Source organism: Coccidioides immitis (genome assembly GCF_000149335.2).
Source record: "Coccidioides immitis RS genomic scaffold supercont3.6, whole genome shotgun sequence".
NCBI classification, from domain to species: Eukaryota; Fungi; Ascomycota; class Eurotiomycetes; order Onygenales; family Onygenaceae; genus Coccidioides; species Coccidioides immitis.
Genome location: NW_004504312.1, coordinates 533,794 through 554,025, shown reverse-complemented (window position 1 = coordinate 554,025; position 20,232 = coordinate 533,794). Strand labels below are relative to the sequence as shown.

Here is a 20,232-nt window from a genome sequence, read left to right as displayed (position 1 = left end):
GCCAGAAAGTTATGAGTATGGTCCATGTAAGTTTCAGAATTATAGTAGAAAGTATGGGAGAGTCTCCAAATATCGGGGAATACCTTCCAAGCTGTCGAACAAAAATCAAATCTTTTAATCAATTGACAAAGGAAATTATTGAGTATCTCAGTGGATGGTCTCGAGTACTGTACAAGATGGACTACATATCGTGGCTATCAATCATGCTGCCTATCTATCAGAAAAGTTCGCCGGGGAGCGGCACTACCAACGGAAACGACACAAAAGAAGGGGATTTTTGAACATTGTTTTCCTTCATGCCGCATTTCGGCTCATGTCGTTGCGGATTCTCTGGTAGTCCAACATGCCTTCAACGCTGCCGTAAGCACTGACGGCAACATCCTGATCCCACAGCTTGCGCTGAGCGAAGTCCATGACGTCCTTTTCAGTGACCTTGTCAATGGCACGTTCGATGTCCTGAGGAGACATGCGGCGGCCGGTAGTGACGATCTGGCGGCCAATATCTTCGGCGATGGCGGTGGTACCATCGAGGGAGAGGAGAATTGAAGCTTTAAGTTGGGCCTTAGCACGCTCGACCTCAGCGGGAGTGACGCTGAAGGATAGTCGAGACCATTCGCGGAGTGTGAAATGGACGAGGTCGTCAAGAGCTGTCTTATTCTCGCTCACAAGGTAGATACCCCAAAGACTAGAACTTTTCGTCAGCCTACTATCAAAATTCCAGACACCGATAAGTCTACCTACCCAGTGTCGCTATAGCTTGTGGAGAAGCTCATAAAGCTGTTGGCAAGGTTGTTATGGCTGATGAAGGTGCTCAATTTGCTGCCAAGGTACGGAGAGTTACCCATTGCTCGATCCCAGTTCCCGACGATGGCTTGCGTGACCAAAGCTGGGAAATAATCATCATCCTTCCAGCTAACGCCCTCAACCGCAAGAGCAATGTGAGCGGTTGGTACGGTGTCATCACGGATTCTGACATCGGAGCCGATGAAGTCAGGAAGGCGCTTCTGCTCGGCTGCGATTGCGGATGCAGCCGAAGTTGGGGGTTGGCTCGGGATGGAGCCAAAGTGTTGCTCGGCAAGCTTCACTAGTTGCTCGTGAGGGATACCGCCAGCACCTACAAGCACCATGCGATCAGCCGTGTAGTTTGTCTTGATGTAGTCAACAAGATCCTGGCGTTGGATGCTTTGAATGTTCTCTTTCGGCCCGAGGATGGTCCGGCCAAGAGGCTGGTTTTGGAAAGCGGTAGCATGGAGATGATCGAAGACGACCTCCTCGAGCTGTTTGTCGACTTCTTCCTGTTCACGCAAAATCACATCCCTCTCCCGTTCAATGGCGGCGGGTTCTAATTTCGAGTTTTGAAGAATATCGGATAGGATGTCGACGGCCTTCGGAACATCGGCATTGAAGGATTTGGCGTAGTAGACAGTATTTTCGCGCTACATAAATGTGTTAGGAGGGTATTTTCATAAAATGCAGTATCAACGGACGGACCGAAGTGTAGGCATTGAGATGTCCTCCCATGTTCTCAATCTCGAGCTCCAATTGGTGTTGGGTTCTTCTGTTGGTTCCCTACATTAAGTCAGCACCATATCGATTTCTCTCTATGACAGTATTCTGACGGAGATGGAGAAATACCTTGAAGGCAAGGTGCTCAAGGAAATGCGCGGTGCCATTAGTTTTGTCCGTTTCCGCCCTGCTACCAGCGTCGATCCAAACTCCGACTGTTGATGTCTGAGCCCACGGAGAATACTCGGTCGCGATCTACAGGGGGTCAGCAATCGCAAGAGAAGTACCAGACGACCGATTGACTCACCGTCAAGCCGTTGGAAAGCGTCGTTGATTGCGTTGTGGCAGCTGTGGAAACCGGGGTTGCAAAACCTCGTTTGGCCGGTCTCACAGCCTGGAGAGCAGCACGGCTCCGAAGAGCGCCGTTGAGGCTAGAAGCTAGTCGCCGAGATGCCATGGCGAGGGATATCTGGAAGGGAAGGGAGGAATTGGCGCGTTGTGCAGGACAGAATGCCTGAAATCAAGCTGGATTGACATGTTGAAAGAACGGTCGAGGAAGTCAAATTATCGTCTGTTGCCGACCAATCACATGACCTCGAGTGCGAGAAAGATCTAAGCGCTTCCTATTGGCTGGTGGGCAGCCTTTCGACCAGCCGAACGACGCACGATACTGACTGCATCGACAACGGCTTTTCAGGGTCGATGGCTGCGACATTTGGACACGTCGTTCCGCGTGTTCAGCGCCGTACTCGGCATGGCGACTGGTGGCAACGCCGTTCCTTCGCCAAACCGATTCGGCCAGCCCAATCTACAGGTTCATCCACCGTACTTTCCATGCTTTCGATAACCAGCTACAGAGTACTGACCGTTTGAAGCCTCTCTTGATCCTCGTCACAAAGGCACGAGTCCGATAGACCCCCTAATTTGACCTGGTTGTTGGTATTCCTGGGCGATAGGAATTGCCCCCGCTGCACGGAGATGGCTAAATACAACGTCGAGTCTCAACGGATGGGAGGAAATATGACGTTAAATGGACCTCTCGTGCAGTTTCGAGATGAAATGGAATGCGACTCCGGTTTTATTTTCGGTTACTATTTTATGGACACAATGTCTAATAGATGAATTTTCTGGCTAAGAGATTAACTATAGCTCAGGCCCGCATCGCACCCCTACACCATCCAGCTCCCAAAGACACGAGTTGTTACACATTGTGTGGAGGGACCGGAAGGGACGCTGACGAACAGGTGAATCTTTCCGCTACCGATGAGTGAACAGCACCTGAAACAGACACATTGCCGGTTTCCAATCCTAGCCTCATATATAGTTAAGAAAGTAAAGGCTCATCGACCCAAGTCTCTTCCCGGGTCGGACTAATGCACCTTTTCGTTCCTCCACACCTGTCATCGGCTACAAAGGCTGAGAAACCTTTTTTCGAGCTACCCGCCAATCTATGTAGTGGTGGCACCCGAGCTCCATTTCACTAGCATTAAGGCATTAAAATGCCAGAGAACCATTTGTTTTGGACTTTTAAATCACTAGTTACCGTCTTGCCCAAGGATCATGGCCCTGTAGGTCAGTATGGGCCCCGATAGATGCTTTATCATCCAAATTCGCCGGGCTCCTCGCTTCATACGCAGAAAGTCAATTTTTCATCTCACCTTGAATGGTAGCGTTCCATGTCGTACCATTGGGCTGGGTCAAAGACTTTCTATCTGTTACTTGACCCATCTGCTCGGCACTCGCGTATAGCTCCAGTTCGAAATCATGGCGAGAAGGCTCAAGTTCCATTTTCTCAGCCTGGCCGGAGTACTCTGTACTCTGTACGTCTTACTACGAAAATGAACGGATTGCCCCGGACGGCAGTCTAATAGTATCTGTGTGCCGTTCGCAGCAGACCTACTCCGTACATGAGATCATAACGGCCAAAGCAAAACCTTGACAAAGGTGACAAAGGCTGGGACCAATGCGAGCTAAACTCTTTGTTGGACAAGCTGTCTAGCGATTCTAATCTGGACCAAAGGCTGAGCAACCATGAGAGACTGATCAACCACGATCTGCAGATGTGGCTGCCTCCGACCCTTGACGGAGCAATCCATTCGGATTCTTACTCCCACTTGAGCGGTCGTCTCATTACTTCCATGGAGTCCGGGCGATCAACCATCACATCCCATTGGCGAATTTCATAACGAGAGTTTTACCGAGTACGATAAAATTGGATTTGAAAGCGCCCAACTTCCTGCGGCACCGATGGGATGACGGGCCTCGAGATCTGGCAGGGGTGAATGAGCTGATCCTACTGGTGTTAATGCGTTCTGCACATTAGCATCATCAGGTTAATTCCCGATTTAGCATGCTGATCACCACTGGCGGAGGACGATGTGGGAGATACTCCATACTCCGTATGGAGTACATCGCGCAATGAAATCCATTTTCCCAATAGGAACTGTTTTATGCCGGCCAGTTGATTCCCCCTTTTCCCTGTTTACAGTTTTCATCCCTTTCATTTCATTCTGGGCGGATTCGCACAATAGCCTGTTCAGAGTTGCAATGACAGAGTACGGTGCTTAGCACTTTGCACTTGATTCATAAGGGTTGAGGTGCTCCGAGATTCTCTCTTTTATGAGACGGCTGCAAGATTATGTGCCCACGCCGCTAACCCATTCATTGCTTGATGCATTCCTTTCCTGTAGCACGATACTAAACACCGCCAACTGGCATCTGAGTTCCGGGCTCTTTTACGGCGAGACTTGCAACGGGCATCATTGATGTCCCTTTCACCCCGCTCCCTCCACTAGTTTGCTAAATCGGACTTTCCTGCACAATGGATGCAAGTGATGGGACACGTCCGGTCTCCCGCTCCTCTTACTCCGATGGTTCCGAGGAGCCTCTTATCGGAAAGGTCAATGACGAAGGGGGCTTTCAATATCCGCGTCTCTCTAAAATTCGATCGGTTTTGATCATAGCAAGTTTGGCTGGGACAAACCTTTCCAGCAGTATGTCCCACGGCCTAATCACCGTGGGTATACCATATATCGCCTCGGATTTGCGGTTGCCAGATCATCTTTTATTATGGTAGTTATTGAATGATCCACTTATCTCGGGGTAGTTTGCTAACATGAACGGATCATTTAGGCCATCGTCTGTCGCTGCGTATGTTCAGTATCTACGTTCACACTATCAACTTTAATTCAGCACGGAAAATCTATCTAACAAGTATCTCTCACACAGCTTGGCGAGTGGATGCTGTTTACTTATTGCCGGAGCACTAGCAGACCTAGTTGGCGATCGACTTATCAATATTATCGGCACTATATTACTTGCTATTTCCGCTTTTGGGTCAGCAATGGCTACGTCAGGCTTTTCCATGATCGGCTTCCGCTTGGTCGAAGGCATCGGCGTTTCTATGTGTCTTCCAACCGGGGTTAGCGTGATTACTCGGTCGTTTCCACCGGGAAGACGACGGAATGTTGGGTTTGGATGCCTGGGCTTGTCCCAACCCCTCGGCTTTTCCCTGGGAATGGCCCTTGAAGGCGTATTTGCGACTGCTCCAAATGGCTGGCGATATGGGTTTTACTTCTGCGCGGGGATCGGGCTTGGTTTTACCGTGTCCAGCATCTTAACTTTGCCAAAGGACTACGAGAGACCCAATTTCCACTGGCGCCGGGTCTTGTACGATATCGACTGGATTGGTGCTCTTGTTGCCAGTGCTTGTTTGGGTATCATATCTTATATCTGCGCGTAAGTTTTATCCAGCCTGTTTGTGCGGTGACAGTGGCGTCTAAAGTTGTGTGTTCCCATGCAGTGTCCTCACGGAAGACATTTCAAACCTGTATCAGGTAAAGCAGATCGTGTTAATTCTCATCGCGATGATTTTGATACCTGTGTTCGTATTCTGGATGGATTTCCAAGAAACCCGTGGAAAGCCAGTTTTGATTCCAAATTCATTGTGGAGCAATACAGCGTTCGTCGCCATCTCAATGGTGGTGTTCATGACATGGGGCGTTCTGCAAGGGTCGGAACTCTTCCTAAGTCTATTGTATGCTCGGGAACTCCCTTTGCTCTATGCCGTGAAGTTTCTAATGATTCCTTAGCTTCCAGAAAATCCAGCATTTGTCTCCCCTGGAAACATCGGTAAATCTGCTCCCGAATATATTTATCGGTATAGTATTGAACGTCACTACTGGGTTGATAGTGCATGCTATCAGGGTCAATTACCTCATTGTTTTGACGGCTACGCTTGCCGCGGTTTCGCCATTGTTGATGGCCTTTGTTGACCCGAAATGGAATTACTGGACCTGTGCTTTTTGGGCTGTTCTTCTGGGACCGGTGTCCGTCGATGGTATGCCACCTCGCCAATGTCTGAAGATCCACTGTATTTTCCGTAACGCTAATCATTTATATCTTTTTTTTTCAGTGGTTTTTACTGTGGCGCACCTTCTTATTACCGATATATTTGCTCCTTCGACACATGCTTTGGCGGGGGCCGTTTTCAATACTATTGCGCAACTCGGGACCTCAGTTGGACTGTGCGTGATCGCCGTTGTATCGGCGGCGGTGCAGCATTCTTCGAACTATCCCAAAGATTCTCCCGATGCACTAATATCGGGATATAGAGCAGCATTCTGGACCTGCTTTGCAATGATGGTAACCACCGTTATCATCAGCTCTGTTGGATTGCGGAATATTCGTAAACTGGGTGCAACGACCACTGAAAATTGGAGTTAAACGTCAGGGAAGTTGAGTTGGAGATAGGAAAAAAAGGCATATTGCATTAACAGTTTGCGTCATGGGTTGCTCATTGGCTAGTTTTGCCCGGGTTTCAACATGTGACTATTTATTCGTAGATCGTCTCGACTAAGATGACACGGCTACCGTGCGGCTGAAGGGGTCCCCATGCTACCGGGAAATATGAAGTTCAGCAACGCAGCGTGACCAGGCTTGACGTTTCCTGCCAGGAGAGGAACGAGATATGTTCACTGCTATCTGCATCCGAATATTGCATATCGCCGTGGCTGGGGATCCAAATGGAGTACGTGGTAGACCATCACTACGCCTTTAACAACCCATAGTCGATTAGCTACTAAAGTCGCGTTAGTTATAAGACCCGGCTTCATTGATTTGAGAGTGTCTTCCGGCTCCACCAAGAATCCGTTGAAATATATGGAGTTTGGGTCGAGTAACGGCTCCTTCGTCGAAGGTCGACCCAGTAGGTATAGCTTCATGAAAATATTTCTCAAATGTATGAGCGATCCAAACTGTCTACATTATTTGGTGTCCGGACCTGCATACGCAAACCGGGCAGAGCAGGATTTTGCTCCCAACTTTTCAAGCGATTCCGGTGCTCTAGCTTCCTTTCTCGTCACTTTCTTTGTCGAGTTCGCATCGCAACGTCTTGGTTGTCAGTAGAATTTTGCTATATCTCCTTGAAAGCATCCAGGCACTTCTTCCTTTCACCGAGAACACCATCCACGCGGGATGACAGAGGCGGTCTCCTTCCCTCAAACCTATCAACTGGCACGCTAACTACTGAGCAAAAATAGGGTAACACCTCCAGTGTTGGGGGTTGAACCCCTATTCCTCTCAGGCTAAGCCCTCGATGCCATACCGTGCTAAGACCCCCACACTACTCCCCTTTTGGCCTAGCGCCACACACAAACATTGCGTATATCATGCTCATTCACGCGCTCCGTCTATCCTCCTCTCTTTTCTTCCCCAAGCAATACGTTCATGTATATAGAGCCTTAGCTAGGAACTTCAACCTGGCCCATGACATCCAGCTAGCATTGTTTGGAGATCTCGGTAATATTCTGGGCTGGAACCTTACGGGAGAACCCAATCATCTAATGAAATGGGGGGGTATCTCGTTTCTGCGGTCCTTACAAAAGCAAGCAGAGCGCGGAGGACAGCTGTTCGCTGCAGGCAAGACCGGCGAATATAAGGGTATAGGCAAGGGAAAAGAACACTTGATTCGTAACCAAAATGTTGGGGGCAGACCTTTGCCCGGATGACAAGGGAGCACCGCTCATGGGTTCATGACATGGGCTCTCTGGAGTCATTTGGAAGATATCTTGCAGCCTGAAGTAGCTCCTTGAAAGACAGGCGCGGGTAACAACTACACCTGTTCTTCACATCGTGGCAACCTTTTCATTTTAAATCCATGAGCTCTCGGAGCCACCTTACTCCGCTTCGGTAAGGGAGCGATACCCAATGCAGTCTCGGCCGGCGGACGAACATGCAACAAAGGAGCGCGAGGGAAATTTGTAAGAACTCAAAAAGTTGTCCCGAGGCAACTGGCCAATCGCTACCTGCAACCCTTGTTAATTCGTCTGTTATGATTCTGGGGCTACGAGTAAATCCCTACCAGTTAAAGGCCTTCTGAATTTGCGGCTAACGGGGATCGCGAGGACTTCCACTGCACGGCGACCCCCCTTTTTTGGTCGTCCGCAGCAACGAGAGCACCACTGCGCCGTACAGTCTCTTGGAACATGCATGTCGCCATGGCGTAAACACACTTTCCGGGTCCCGGGTTCTGGAGTGTACTCGGCCTAGATGACGTTGTTGAATCGATTTCTAAGCCTTTGCTCCAAGCTTGTCTGGGCATTGACAGGCCCCTCACCTCTCGAGTGCCTAGGTTCATTCAGAGAGAGTACCTTGAGACTGATATATATATAAGGATACAATCCAAGCGGTATTGGGCAATAAAACTGTGCTAGTTTTCTTTTTCCTTAGCTTTGTCCGAATATTCTCCTGCTATCATCTTTGCTTGAACCGGAATTCCCAGCGCAAAATCGTTTACAATGGCTACAGAAAACAAGGCGTTGTTCTATCAGAAGGTCCCCACCGAGTTTCCTGTACCCGGTGAGCACTTGACGATTGAGAAAGTGCCGTTTGACCCTGAAGCTCCAGCTCCCGATGGCGGTCTTACCCTTCAAGCGTTGTACACGAGCTTCGATCCATATATGCGGGGTGGCATGCGGCCGGCTCAAGTCAAATCCTACCGTCCGGCATACGAAATAGGAAAACCACTTCCTAGCATTTCGATCGTTAAGGTCCTAAAATCGAACAATGACAGGTTCAAACCAGGCGACATTGCAATAGGATTCATGCCCATCCAACAGTATATCGCTGCACCCGCAGAAACTGTCCAGGCCCTTAGGCTGCTGGATAACCCACTCGGGCTGGACGACCTCCGCTACTTCCTTGGCGCTCTGGGGATGCCCGGCCTCACCGCATATTCGTCCCTGATGGAGATTGGAAAGCCGAAGAAGGGAGAGACCATTTTTATTTCGTCTGCGGCTGGAGCCGTGGGCCAGGTCGTTGGCCAGATCGCGAAGCACGAAGGTCTCAGGGTCGTTGGAAGTGTTGGGTCCGATGAAAAATTGAACTACATTATTAATGACCTTGGTTTTGACGCTGGATTCAATTATAAGAAGGAAAAGCCCCGTGACGCTCTGAAGCGACTGATCCCCGAAGGCATCGACATCTACTACGAGAACGTGGGTGGCGAGCATCTGGATGCGGCTATTGAGTCAATGAATGACTTTGGACGCATCGTTACCTGTGGAATGATTTCCCAGTATAACGTCAAGCCAGAGGACCGGTACCCGATCAAGAATCTTTTTATGGTAGTGACCAAGAGAATCACGATGCGCGGCTTCATTGTATCTGATCCCGGAATGGGAGACAAATGGGCCAAGGAGCACCGGGAGCGTGTCTCCCAATGGATCAAAGATGGCACCTTCAAACCTATGATCCATGAGACCGTTGGCATCGACAATGCTGCAGAGGGACTCGTGGGCTTGTTCCAGGGGAAGAATTTCGGCAAGGCTGTGTTGAAACTTTGAAAGCAGAAAAAAGCATTTATTCTTTAAAAGGCCCGGAGATCATTCACAGTAAGGCATGAGAGGGTTGTTGGTTTGGATAAGGACAACGGAGTTGCGATGTAGACCGGGCGCTGCAATTGTCAATATTGTGATGATCGCAAGATAGTTGACTAGATCCTTGAATAATGCATCTGAATAGGGCCCCGTGGTGATGTCCTTTCGCATCTTCCGTCCTGAATTCTTTGGGGAAGCAGAGTTTCCAATAATTACTCCGTAAGAAATACATAGCAAATTATCATCAAAAACCTTGTCGCGGAGGGAAATCACGGGATTTCTCGGCTGAAGAGTTATCCTCCCAGCCAATCAGGGGCCGGCAATTGTGCTGACAACCCGGCGTCCGAGGAAGCTGTTCCGAATTGGTGAACAAACCATCGAAAGCTTGATCCAGCGCCCGTTCATCGCTCCGCAACGCTACTTTATCGAAGATATTTCCGTTGTATCTGCTGAGCAGCATCACATCACAATCATGGCTTCGATCATCCGCCCTTCAGCGTCAGCGCTGCGACAGACCTGCTTCACATTCTCCGGTCCCACACGACAGGCAGCGTTTTACTCCACAAAGTCACCTCTCGCGGCCCTAACGACCGTCAAGCCAGTGCAGGTCCAGAAGAAGGATGGCTCGATGAAGATTGCCCAGTTCCATGCTTCTAGCAAGAGAGAAATTTTACCTCCGGAGCCACGTGAGTGTTTGTCCTAGCGGGCATTCGATGGGCCGACGCCACACGATGTTCGTGCAAGAGGTTGCCAGGAACTTGAGGCTAACTGATAGTGTTATTTCGGTCACAGAGGTCATCAAAGGAACCGGTACGTCTTATTCGATGCTGCGAGCCGCGAATTGAGTCTCCTGTATTCCATGAAATTTGGGAGAATGGAAGAGATCGTCGTTGAAAGACTGAAGAATGCTGACGGGATCTTTAGTCAACGATGCTGCGCCAATTCCCCCTACATCCCCCACCCACGGCAGCTACCACTGGGATTTCGAACGGTATGTGAAGACGCACCGACTCCGGAGAAGGTGGAATTAACGTGGCTCATGACAGAATCATCGCTATCTCTCTTATCCCCTTGACCATCACCCCATTCGCTGCTGGATCTCTCAATCCAGTCACCGACGCCATCCTTTGCGGTGCTTTGGTACTTCATTCTCATATCGGTTTCCAGTACGTGTATCCGTGATTCCGACTCCCATGGTTTTAAGTACCATTTCGCCATGTTCATGATGCAGGATCTGACTCGCTCAATTTCGTTCTAGGGCTTTGATTGTCGACTACCTTCCACAGCGCCGTGTGCCCAAGACAAAGGCCTTCTGCACTTGGGCCCTTCGCGCCGCCACATTGACTGTGGCCGTTGGTTTGTATGAGTTCGAGACGAATGATGTCGGTGTGACCGAAGCTATCAAGAGAATCTGGAAGGCATGATTTTGAAAACTGTACATACATAGGCATTTCCTTTTCCTGTTTATATTATATCTGTCGTCGTTAAGTTCAGGCATTTCGTTTGGTTAGGCTCCTCCGGCTTTAGGGCACATGTCCACGACGCGATATGATTGCCCATATCCGGGTATCTTACGCCTGGCTGCTTTCTACCCAATGTCGACTCGGGCTCCTTAGACGGAGAGCTCGACTCAAGCAAAAGAAGGATTGAAAATATGTATACACATCAAAATATCGTTACTATTCTTCCTCCGATAGCTCATCCCCCAGCAAATCATCATCCTCAGCCTTGGCCATAGCCTTTTCAATCAGCCTCAAGGTAGCGCGTAACGGCAGCCCAATCACATTATCATAGCTCCCTTCGATCCTTTGGACCAAGATCGATCCTAGGCCCTGCATCCCATAGCCGCCTGCCTTGTCCACTCCTTCTCGCGTCCTCACGTATGCGAGAATAAGTTCATCTGTAACGTCCGGATCAAACCTGACTTTCGTCTCTTCCACCACCGTCTCCAAAGCGTATCCCGGATCGCGGGCACTTTCCAGCGGCACGATCGCGGCCACGGCAGTGTATACCTTGTGGTCCATCACGTCTCTCAGCAACTTGAGCATACTTATGTGATGGGCCTCCGAGCGCGGCTTCTCCAGGATGTCTCCTGTTGATATGTCTACCACGATCGTATCGGCAGCGAGAATTAATGCCGGCTCACCCTTCTCCAGATTGTTCACCTCTTGCTGATATACCGTGATGGCCTTGTGAGTCGCGGTTTGGAGAACATATTCGAACGGTGTTAGAGTTTTCGGGAAGTCTTCTGGTGTGTTGGAAGGGATGATTTCGACATTGCGTAGGCCGAGGAAGGAGATTATTTGTTTGCGACGGGGAGAAGCAGAGGCGAGGATTACCCTTTTTGAGCGGAGTTGGTTGAGAACGGGGAGCGAGAGCGGTGGGGGGCGCGGGAGTGGTATGGGATTGGTGTTTGGGCCGCCCGTGCTTGAGGCGGCTGTTTCGTAGGATGGAGGAGGATCGGAGGGAGCGGGAGGCTGAGGATTCAAGTCTGCTTTCTTCTCAGACATGGTAAGACTGGAATGCTCTATGATTGCACGGGGTGACTGGGCTGCAAATGATATATGAAGTCCAATATCTTCCTTAGATTTCAACTTATTTGTGTCACCCTTTTCCCCTCGAAAAACTTTCAACACTGTGTTGAGTGATCGCCGAGTGTTGGTGACGCAACTCCGCCTGTGCGCGCTGAGGCCGTTTGGTGGGGTCACGAACTAACGATCTTTTCATCCCAGGCGAAACCTCCGCTTTGAATGGAAATCGTTGCATATCTCGTTGGGTTGAGGAAAGGGACTAACAGGGAAGTACTGAGTATGGCGCATAGCAACGAGAGTATTGACGGGGTTCTGAGTATGTATGGAGAAATATATGCCTAATAGTTTGTATGTATGAGCATCCGGGATGCGAGGATATTGTACTAGGGAACTGGAAATCAAACTACTCCGTAATGCACCAACATATCCATAGCAGAACAAATTATGATCGACTATCCCGCCATCCGTTGGATGACCGCCTGGTAATGCTATTAAAAACCACCGGCTTGATGAATCCTTGTGGCACCCTAAACTGTTATTATGTTCCAAATTGCTCTAATCAAGCATAGGATTGTCGAGCCATGCATCAGCGTCTGGCTCGGAGAATTATCCAAATTTGTACCACGAATTCCACTTCGGTAGAGGACAACTTTAGCTGGGACCTCGCCGGGCGGCTGTATGAGGAAGAAGAGGAGTCACGGATCATAGTCCGATATATCGAAATAAATGCCGTTTTGTACTTCTAGAGAGCCGCTGTCTAGTACTCTTAAAGGGCCGCTCGCGAAAGCAATTCGTCAACGCCGTGAAAGCAATCATCACCTGTCCTCTGGCCACTTTTATATAGAGTATAACTTGCCGCAACGTCGAAACCGGGGTATTCCAAAGTTGTTGTCAAGTGTTTTCCACTATATTCCGTGCCCGACCATCCACCGTTCCCCCTCTCTTCTCTATCTCTTCGATCAACTCTTGTCTCTCTTGGAGCTTGACACGAATAAAGTCCACGGTCTTTCGCAGAACCATGCCTTCGCTGCGTCCTTGACCGGCTAGGCCAGGAACAAGTTCCGTAAGTCTGTCAAAGCCTTCGCGGATCGCCGCGCGACGCTTCTGCTCGGACGCAATATGGTTGTTTTTCTTCTCTTGTTCCGTCAATCGAGGCTTTTCTCGCTCTGGAGGCCCCGCTGAAGTGAGTTTAGGGGAGGCAGAAGATTTGTCGGTGACAGCGCTATTTTGATTCGCGGACTCTGTAGTATTTGTTTGGGAAGCGGGTCCTAGAGGCTGCATGGATAATAAAGGGGGTGAATTTGAGGGAGGCATGGGACCAGGGAAGGGTTTGGAGGAGGCGAGTATCATGGATGAGAAGCAGGCGAAGCAAATGTCGGGATCGCCGCAGCGTTTTTATCTTCCTTGCCCAACCCAAGAGAGAAATATGAATGTGGGAAATAAAGGAGAGACTTTGTTGAAAAGTTGAGTTGAAGCCATCGAGCGTTCTTCGTCGCCCAGCTAGTTGAACCGTATTATTATCTGTGCTCCCTCCCCGGATTGTCTGTTTCGGCTTGATTCTTGCCAAGACAACCCAGAAGCTTGTTGACGTCAAAGCCCGAAACCTTTCGTCCCAATCTCTCATAGCCTGAACCAAGGGCACTTAATTCTCTTCTCTTCTTCTTCTTCTTCTTCTTCTTCTGTAAATCCCTCACGGTTGCCAGAATTGCTGTATTTTTTTTTTCGACCTTGTATGATATATGAATTGATTCGCTCCCTAGCGTTTTTCACTTCGGTTTTGATTTTCGGCGCAGCATGAGTCGTGAAAGACCACTGAGAGGCGGTTGTTCATGTGGAAGAAATCAATATGCCATAATTGTACCTCCGGATTCTGCGGAGCAAGCCGAAGTTTACTTTGATACAAGTAGCGAGCACAGTATGTCCCGAGGCAATTGGACAGTCCTTAGCCGTAATGTCTCATCGTTTGCTGACCCTGCAATTTCGATTCTCGACAGGGCGGACCCAAGGGGCACCGCTAACAGCTTGGCTCCGCGTTCCCTTGCTGTGGTATCAGTCTTTTACAAGATCCTACTTCCCTGACGAAACCCATGCTGCTATTCGCCGCGTTTTCATCCCAGAGACCGCCCCACACAGCAGACGTGTCTTCTGTGGCTTCTGCGGCACTCCGTTGACTTTCTGGACCGAAGATCCACCAGAGGAGGCCGACTACATGTCTGTCACTGTCGGGAGTCTTTCAAGTGAGGATCAGGATATTCTTGAGGATTTGGACCTTCTCCCAAGGGATCCTACGAATGAAGAGATTGCTAACACTAGCTCTTCTACATCCGCTTCTCCGCCTACGGATCCTCTTCAGCTTCGGTTCAGGGAGCCTCAAATCTCAGTAACCCGTCGAGCGGGGGCCATTTATGGCATTCCTTGGTTTGAGGAAATGATTCAAGGAAGCCGTTTGGGCCGTATTGGTAAACATCGTCGGGGTTTCGGGGCTTCACCAGACAGATCGGTGCAGATCGAATGGGAGGTGACCGAATGGCATGACACAACTGGAGGTCCGACCACGCAAAAACATGGTTCAAGTCCAGATCGTGTAACGATCTCTTCTAAAAGAAAGAGCCCAGAGGTCGGTTGAAGAGACATTGATGATTCGGAACAACCTCCTGGTTTTAGCTTGGTGTTGTTCCCTTTCCATATGATATGAGCACTAGCTTACTTTCTATACAAGCAGGAATAATCTGCGGTCGTTCTCGAAATCTCACGCAGCGGTATCATTGGGCTAACAACTTCAGGAATGTGTCTAGAATAGTCAGAGGCTCTAACTTGCTTTGCGGGCGTTGCCTTCGCTCTTTGCTGCTCTTGGAGTTCATACCAGTGTTTCTCCATGTACTCTACAATACTTGGCTGGGTTCCGCTTCAAATTGTGGCCCAGCCTAATATACCGTAAGGTTCTCCCGATATCTAGTATCAGGTTCGCCATTCCATGCCCCTGTAACTTGAACTGCTGAGCTCTCCTTGGCCTCAAGTCAGATGCTTAACATCATGTCTGGTGCTTCAAGAGATCCGTTTATTTTTATTAACAGTTATAGCCCGTCCGGCGAATCTTCGACGAGCTCACAGGATGTCCTTGAGATTTTGAATCTATATTTGAGTTGAAAACACACTCGCCTTTGCTTCGGGAAAAGCCTCTCTTGTCCCAATGCTCTTGTTGGGATAAGTATAACTCCTTTTTTCCCTTTTTCCTCCCCTTCTGAACTGTTGAGGTTTGCTGTCATGGGCCCACAGCTTTTAGATGGGTACCGCGCACCAGACTGTGAAATGGGAGTTTGGATCAATGGGCGTGGATGTTGATCCGATTTCACGCCTTAGGGCGAGGATCATTGAGTTTGGAGAGCAGAAAGCTCTCTAAGAATCATGCAAGCTGATAAAATGCATGCTGCTACATGATTCTTGCTATTTCTCATCACATTTCATTGCAACAACAATACAAAGGATATGGTAGAAGTACCCTTCTTCTAATTCAGCTTACCACCATGGTCAAGTCTGACCAATGTCCTTGTTACTTTTAACAAGGATATTGTACATTTGATTCTGATGTTCTTATATCACACTATCCCTTTTAGGACCCTCACGTGGTCTCTCGCGCATTTGCACCTACACATATTTACCTTCACAATATCAGCCTACAAACATCATGATCTAATAATTCTGACCGTTGGAACTTAATATCCAATGGTGAGTTTTGGAACTCTACCTCATCCTATAATCACTTGCCAGCTGCAGTCATGGCCACAGCTACTTCTAGGCTCGGCGCAGACAGTCCTTTGCCTGATAGAGCCAGTGCCAATGCTCGCTCTGACAGTGCGACTAATCAACGCGTCGATGATATTTCCCTATCCTTTGTCCCAACTTACAGATTTATGACTCCAACATTTTCTCCTTGTTTGCGCCCTCCAAAAAGAGTCCCACAGGTGCCGCCACCATTTCCAGAGACCCCTACACCTCCAGCTCGCCCCTCCGCCCGCTCTCGAGCCAGGAGTTGGGCCGCAGCAGCTGTGAAAACCGTGAAAAGTGTTGAAGTTTTGCGCTCTAGGAAATCATCAGTTGCCCTCAAAAAGGGTGCTGATAAACGACGTGGTTCAACAAGCGAGTTAGGGGTACGTAAATCCGGATCCCCTGAGCATAATGACGCGAAGTTTTTCCCTAATTATTTTTGCAGGATAAGTACCATCTTATTTCGATTGCTCATTCAACTCCGCGTTCATTCTCTTCAGGAGCTATAAACCTTCGTGACCCATACAAAGTAAGTTTGGCGAGTCACCCTAGTTTCTATACAAGCTGCTGGATGAGCTAACAGCTACTAGGATATACCTCCTCTTCCAAGTCCTTGGGTGGATAAAGCCCTTCCATCCGAGAAACCTCTTCCTCAGACTCCCGGTGCAAATTCGGAACCCAATCTTTCTCCAGTCACCTCCCGCAGCCTTATTGACGCGGAAGAACGCCCTCTGTGTTGGTCCCCGCCAGGAATGCCTGGGGTAAAAGAAGATTGGCCGATATTAGCGCCTACCAAGGCAACCGAGTCTTTAGACAGCGAAATCAGTAGAAGTCAATTGACACCAATGGCTCCAATGGCACCCGAAAATGTTGAGCGTGGCGTTAGAATGTTTAATGACGCGGCGAATAGGCTTGCTGGCTCTTTCGGAACCGTACCCATTCCTCCACAGGATTCTACATCCATGGATAATGAAGTATCTATCACCACGGACGCGTCTTCTCCACGTCAGCCAGTGTCCACGACTCCTGAACCAGGCACCGTTAATATATCAAAGGCTTCTGCTTTTAACCCCTTCAGGTCCAGATCTAGAGCTTCAGATTTTCCTGGTAGCTCCCCTACAACACCTGTGAATCGAAACTTCTCCTACACATTTGACTCCCAGCGCCGGGGTGGTATGACTGACTCCTGCAGCTCTTCAAAGGGCGAAAAGCGTGAAATATTTTCGGGCAGAGGTTCCATAGCTGAAGATTTGCCTTCATCTGGAAGGAAGAGTTCCGCATCCAAAATTCCTCGCGTTTCGCCGGCGGTATCGCCATCAAGTCCGACGTTCCCTTCTGGTGTAGAGAGCAGACCAATGTCCCCACTACTTTCTCCAACCCCTCGCAGCTCGATTCCCCTTCCAAGCCGTTTCCTTCGCAGTCACAGAAGCGAGCAAGCGCCAATTATCCCTGCCCGTAAAGCCTCGACTACGTTTGGGAAGCTTGAGAAGAGTATTGTCCCCGCCGCGGGAAAATCAACCCAACCAGAGATGGTTAAATCTACCGGGCATGATACCTCTGTGGAGCTTGGACTTGCAAGCGATACTGAAGAGTCCGACCCTGGGGCTAAGGTTGACACCGAATACATTACGGAGGAGGGTGTTAGAGTTAAACAGCTATCTCATGCATCTCCGTCTGGAGGCCCACAATTGCGAATCTCTCCAGAGGCCGAGAAAGTTATAATGGGTGACGACAATACACAGCCAAGTGAGAACAAGAGAAACTCAGCTCAGCGTCTCTGGCGGTTAGAGAATCGACGTGAACTTAGGATGTCTACCGACAGTTTGTTCGGTGGTTTTGGAATGAAACGTGACGGTAACCCACGTGCAAGGTCTTCGTTGGGCAATGTCTCAACACCGGACTCCCCGCCGAAAGATGCGGCTTTGACGAGGATTCCCACAGTGAAAAGCGCCGACCTCAGTGTTCATTCTCCTTCGCCTCCCGGAAATGATCAGGGGTCCAAAAAGCTGGTGACAATGGACGTTGGTTCTTCACCAGTGGTAAAGACTTCGAATAACCCGTTCTTTAACAAGGTCCTGTCAAAGTCTTCCTCCTTTACCGTTAGAGAGGAATGTAAAAACCAAAAATATGTGCAGAACAACTTTCCATGTAGCGCAAAGTCACCTCAAAAACACGAAATACCGCAGAATGGGCCGCCCAAGGGAGATAACGCACGCAAAGATAGCCCTCAGCATATAAAAAAGAATGAATTCTCACCGTCTAAAATTAAGCGAACTCCGGAGCGATTAGAACTCCGAAAGCATTCCCATGTCGTGAGGCGAGAATCCCCTCGAATATCGCGCCCTCACGAAGCTCCCAATCGCTTCCCTGATAAGTTCGGCCGCCCACACTTAGACGAGGAAGCATACCAATCAAAGTTAAGAGCTGTTCGGATGACACCAATGCCTGTCACTGCACAGGATACTGATCATACTCAAGGTATCAGGTGTAGGGATGGAGCTTCTCAGGGTCGTCACTCGCACCTCCATGCACTTAATCACGCATCTCAAGATTCGACCAAACAGAAAGTCTCTGGAACGAAAGGAGTGTTGTCAAACTTCCGTGGCCTTTTTACCAAACATAAAGCAGAGCCTATCAAAGAAAATCCAGCTCCTACTCCGTCCGGTCAAAGAGAACGACTCTCACGAAAGTCTAAGGCCTCACTTCACGGAAGACGGTCCATCGCGAGGAGCCCAGTTCGGTATTATCAGGCAATATTTGGCACCGATCGTGAGGTTCAAGCGTCCCATGAGTTGCAGAATCGCGATGTCCCTGTTTCTGCCAATAATTCCTTTACACCGGTGGCACCTGCATTTGTAGACACTCGAGAAGTTAGTGGGCTGGCTATGGAAGTACTCGATTCAGCTCGCACTGAGCCAGACACAAGAAACAAGGAAAGACTTGTCAAAGTGAGTACATCTATTGCAAATGACGATGTTGAGGACCTGCTAAAATCGTCATTAGCTTGGTAGTTTTCTTATCGAGGCAGTCAACAACTCCAATGATGCGGAAAAAGCAATGATAACTGCCATTCAGGCTGCAAAGCAGGCCGAGATTTCATGTGCTTTAGCAAAGGAGAATGCCTTGCGGATTGGTCGAGTTGCTCGTGAGTGGCTAGGAGAAACCATTAATGGGACCAGAGCCTAGATGTTCCCTTCCTTGAATTGCCTTCTGGTTTGCGGTTATTCCTGAGAATGTTTGACCTGGGGTTGCGCACACACTGGTTCTGGCACTTATGCTTAAAAAGAAACTAAAAAAAAAAAAAAAAAAAAAGAAAATATCCTCCGGGTCTCTTCCGGTTTAACGTTATGTTGATGATTTGTCTTTGCCTTTGGCTCCCACAACTTTAATCCCTTGGGGTTCCCATTCTTCGGCTTACCATTCTCCGCCAATGCTGCCAGCCCCCGCAGCTTTGGGACCTGCAAGGCTTTTTAGCCATAATGTATCCTAATGAACCTTAATGTTTGAGTAAATGATCATACTTTGTCATCTCATGTTAGTTCCTTTGAATTCCTTAAATTCTCGCTATATTTTTCCTTATAGCCTTTGAAGCTGACATACTATTCTTATAACGCCCTAAATTCGCGATTGGTAAAACATATTTTGCGGCGATAGCAGCGGGTAGCGTTGATCTCAAGCTCGAGGTAGGACTTCATCGGCATGCGGCTGATATAAGGCACTGACTTGGAAGCTAGTTGAAGATACGCTACTTACTCATGCACCTCGATGTAAAAGAACAATAATTATCTAAGGTTATAAAGTGAGTGAATTGAGAGACCCACCCCAAATATGTACTTTTCTGTAATCGTAGTATTCAGGGGCTGGATTGACCAACGAACAAGCGGGCCAATGACGGGTCTGGCGGCGGGTGCTGACTAATATGAAAGCTTATTTGAACCTCCCTTTTCAGTAATGCCAACCTCGATGCTTAAACAACAGAAAACTACCGGGATTGAGCGACCTTGCTAGCGAATAAATACAAACAGCGAGGCGATTTCAGGGACAAGCTAGGTGGCAGGCTTTAATGCCCTTTTGATACCCTATAATGTTGCAGTTAAGAGCCAACACCTCATGTGCATTTATTCTGATTTACATATTTTGAAGAGGGATCAAATATCTTCAAAAGTACAAATTTTTCGGTTTCCTATGGCTGCCAGGATGGATTTCATTCCATGGTGTATAACTCTTCAAAAAAGGACTTGCCTGATGCTGTCCTGGCATATATGTTTTGGATTCCCCGTCCGATGGACCTGTATGGGATGGTATCAGCGCAACCGAGATCAGACACATGCTTTGCGGAGTTTTCCCAGGGCACACATCCAGTTGACAAATGAGTATGAAGATCATGTCGTTTGCTAAGTCTACTTGTGTATGCACACTGTAATTCCTGAGTAGCTCTCGTTTGATCTTACGAGGCTTATTACACCAATCAATGCACTACGGAACTCGCCTGTTTGGGCTGATCTGGTTGCCATGTTTATCTCACTAGCGCGAACTTGAGGGTATAAATTCTT

At 48.7% G+C, this 20,232-nt stretch overlaps 9 protein-coding genes across 9 annotated transcripts; 6 read left to right on the top strand and 3 right to left on the bottom strand.

Moving 5' to 3' along the window:
• Positions 1-9: 9 nt before the first annotated feature.
• Positions 10-2,023, bottom strand: CIMG_03137 (mitochondrial-processing peptidase subunit beta). The gene is made up of 5 exons (XM_001243695.2): positions 1,814-2,023; positions 1,636-1,761; positions 1,492-1,569; positions 742-1,436; positions 10-685 (listed from the first exon to the last, which is right to left on the bottom strand). Exons 1-5 carry the CDS (start codon positions 1,961-1,963, stop codon positions 295-297), a joined length of 1,440 nt encoding a protein of 479 aa, XP_001243696.1. The 5' UTR covers positions 1,964-2,023; the 3' UTR covers positions 10-294.
• Positions 2,024-2,260: 237 nt separating this feature from the next.
• On the top strand, positions 2,261-2,777 carry CIMG_13682 (uncharacterized protein; the record flags this gene model as incomplete). Its single annotated transcript, XM_004446252.1, has 3 exons — positions 2,261-2,331; positions 2,406-2,593; positions 2,656-2,777. 3 exons carry the CDS (start codon positions 2,261-2,263, stop codon positions 2,775-2,777), a joined length of 381 nt encoding a protein of 126 aa, XP_004446309.1.
• Positions 2,778-4,327: 1,550 nt separating this feature from the next.
• CIMG_03136 (MFS transporter) lies at positions 4,328-6,597 on the top strand (the record flags this gene model as incomplete). Its single annotated transcript, XM_001243694.2, has 6 exons — positions 4,328-4,578; positions 4,639-4,656; positions 4,699-5,244; positions 5,309-5,542; positions 5,598-5,845; positions 5,921-6,597. The coding sequence occupies 6 exons, from the start codon at positions 4,328-4,330 to the stop codon at positions 6,229-6,231; spliced, it is 1,608 nt and encodes a 535-aa protein (XP_001243695.2). The 3' UTR covers positions 6,232-6,597.
• A 1,706-nt stretch (positions 6,598-8,303) lies between these two features.
• CIMG_03135 (oxidoreductase) lies at positions 8,304-9,350 on the top strand (the record flags this gene model as incomplete). Its single annotated transcript, XM_001243693.1, has 1 exon — positions 8,304-9,350. The coding sequence occupies one exon, from the start codon at positions 8,304-8,306 to the stop codon at positions 9,348-9,350; it is 1,047 nt and encodes a 348-aa protein (XP_001243694.1).
• A 433-nt stretch (positions 9,351-9,783) lies between these two features.
• On the top strand, positions 9,784-11,079 carry CIMG_03134 (succinate dehydrogenase subunit CybS). Its single transcript, XM_001243692.2, has 5 exons — positions 9,784-10,069; positions 10,176-10,193; positions 10,308-10,374; positions 10,430-10,549; positions 10,642-11,079. The coding sequence occupies exons 1-5, from the start codon at positions 9,856-9,858 to the stop codon at positions 10,805-10,807; spliced, it is 585 nt and encodes a 194-aa protein (XP_001243693.1). The 5' UTR covers positions 9,784-9,855; the 3' UTR covers positions 10,808-11,079.
• On the bottom strand, positions 10,771-12,028 carry CIMG_03133 (septum formation protein Maf). Its single transcript, XM_001243691.2, has one exon. The coding sequence runs from the start codon at positions 11,891-11,893 to the stop codon at positions 11,063-11,065; it is 831 nt and encodes a 276-aa protein (XP_001243692.1). The 5' UTR covers positions 11,894-12,028; the 3' UTR covers positions 10,771-11,062.
• Positions 12,029-12,224: 196 nt separating this feature from the next.
• CIMG_03132 (helix-loop-helix DNA-binding domain-containing protein) lies at positions 12,225-13,362 on the bottom strand. Its single transcript, XM_001243690.2, has one exon. It carries the CDS (start codon positions 13,262-13,264, stop codon positions 12,806-12,808), a length of 459 nt encoding a protein of 152 aa, XP_001243691.2. The 5' UTR covers positions 13,265-13,362; the 3' UTR covers positions 12,225-12,805.
• Positions 13,363-13,607: 245 nt separating this feature from the next.
• CIMG_03131 (uncharacterized protein) lies at positions 13,608-15,144 on the top strand. Its single transcript, XM_001243689.2, has 5 exons — positions 13,608-13,829; positions 13,909-14,531; positions 14,637-14,648; positions 14,710-14,876; positions 14,965-15,144. The coding sequence occupies exons 1-3, from the start codon at positions 13,709-13,711 to the stop codon at positions 14,640-14,642; spliced, it is 750 nt and encodes a 249-aa protein (XP_001243690.1). The 5' UTR covers positions 13,608-13,708; the 3' UTR covers positions 14,643-14,648; positions 14,710-14,876; positions 14,965-15,144.
• A 166-nt stretch (positions 15,145-15,310) lies between these two features.
• On the top strand, positions 15,311-18,865 carry CIMG_03130 (uncharacterized protein; the record flags this gene model as incomplete). Its single annotated transcript, XM_001243688.2, has 4 exons — positions 15,311-16,062; positions 16,125-16,208; positions 16,270-18,627; positions 18,683-18,865. Exons 1-4 carry the CDS (start codon positions 15,826-15,828, stop codon positions 18,863-18,865), a joined length of 2,862 nt encoding a protein of 953 aa, XP_001243689.2. The 5' UTR covers positions 15,311-15,825.
• Between the last annotated feature and the right edge of the window lie 1,367 nt (positions 18,866-20,232).

Excerpts from the sequence above, each read along its gene's own strand:
- CIMG_03137 (XM_001243695.2), bottom strand. The coding sequence starts at position 1,963 with ATGGCATCTCGGCGACTAGCTTCTAGCCTCAACGGCGCTCTTCGGAGC. Across the intron at positions 1,762-1,813 it reads CGCTTTCCAACGGCTTGACG|ATCGCGACCGAGTATTCTCC; the intron begins GTGAGTCAATCG and ends GACCCCCTGTAG. Across the intron at positions 1,570-1,635 it reads TTGAGCACCTTGCCTTCAAG|GGAACCAACAGAAGAACCCA; the intron begins GTATTTCTCCAT and ends GACTTAATGTAG.
- CIMG_03132 (XM_001243690.2), bottom strand. The coding sequence starts at position 13,264 with ATGATACTCGCCTCCTCCAAACCCTTCCCTGGTCCCATGCCTCCCTCA.
- CIMG_03134 (XM_001243692.2), top strand. The coding sequence starts at position 9,856 with ATGGCTTCGATCATCCGCCCTTCAGCGTCAGCGCTGCGACAGACCTGC. Across the intron at positions 10,375-10,429 it reads TACCACTGGGATTTCGAACG|AATCATCGCTATCTCTCTTA; the intron begins GTATGTGAAGAC and ends GGCTCATGACAG. Across the intron at positions 10,550-10,641 it reads CATTCTCATATCGGTTTCCA|GGCTTTGATTGTCGACTACC; the intron begins GTACGTGTATCC and ends ATTTCGTTCTAG.
- CIMG_03131 (XM_001243689.2), top strand. The coding sequence starts at position 13,709 with ATGAGTCGTGAAAGACCACTGAGAGGCGGTTGTTCATGTGGAAGAAAT. Across the intron at positions 13,830-13,908 it reads TGATACAAGTAGCGAGCACA|GGCGGACCCAAGGGGCACCG; the intron begins GTATGTCCCGAG and ends GATTCTCGACAG.
- CIMG_03133 (XM_001243691.2), bottom strand. The coding sequence starts at position 11,893 with ATGTCTGAGAAGAAAGCAGACTTGAATCCTCAGCCTCCCGCTCCCTCC.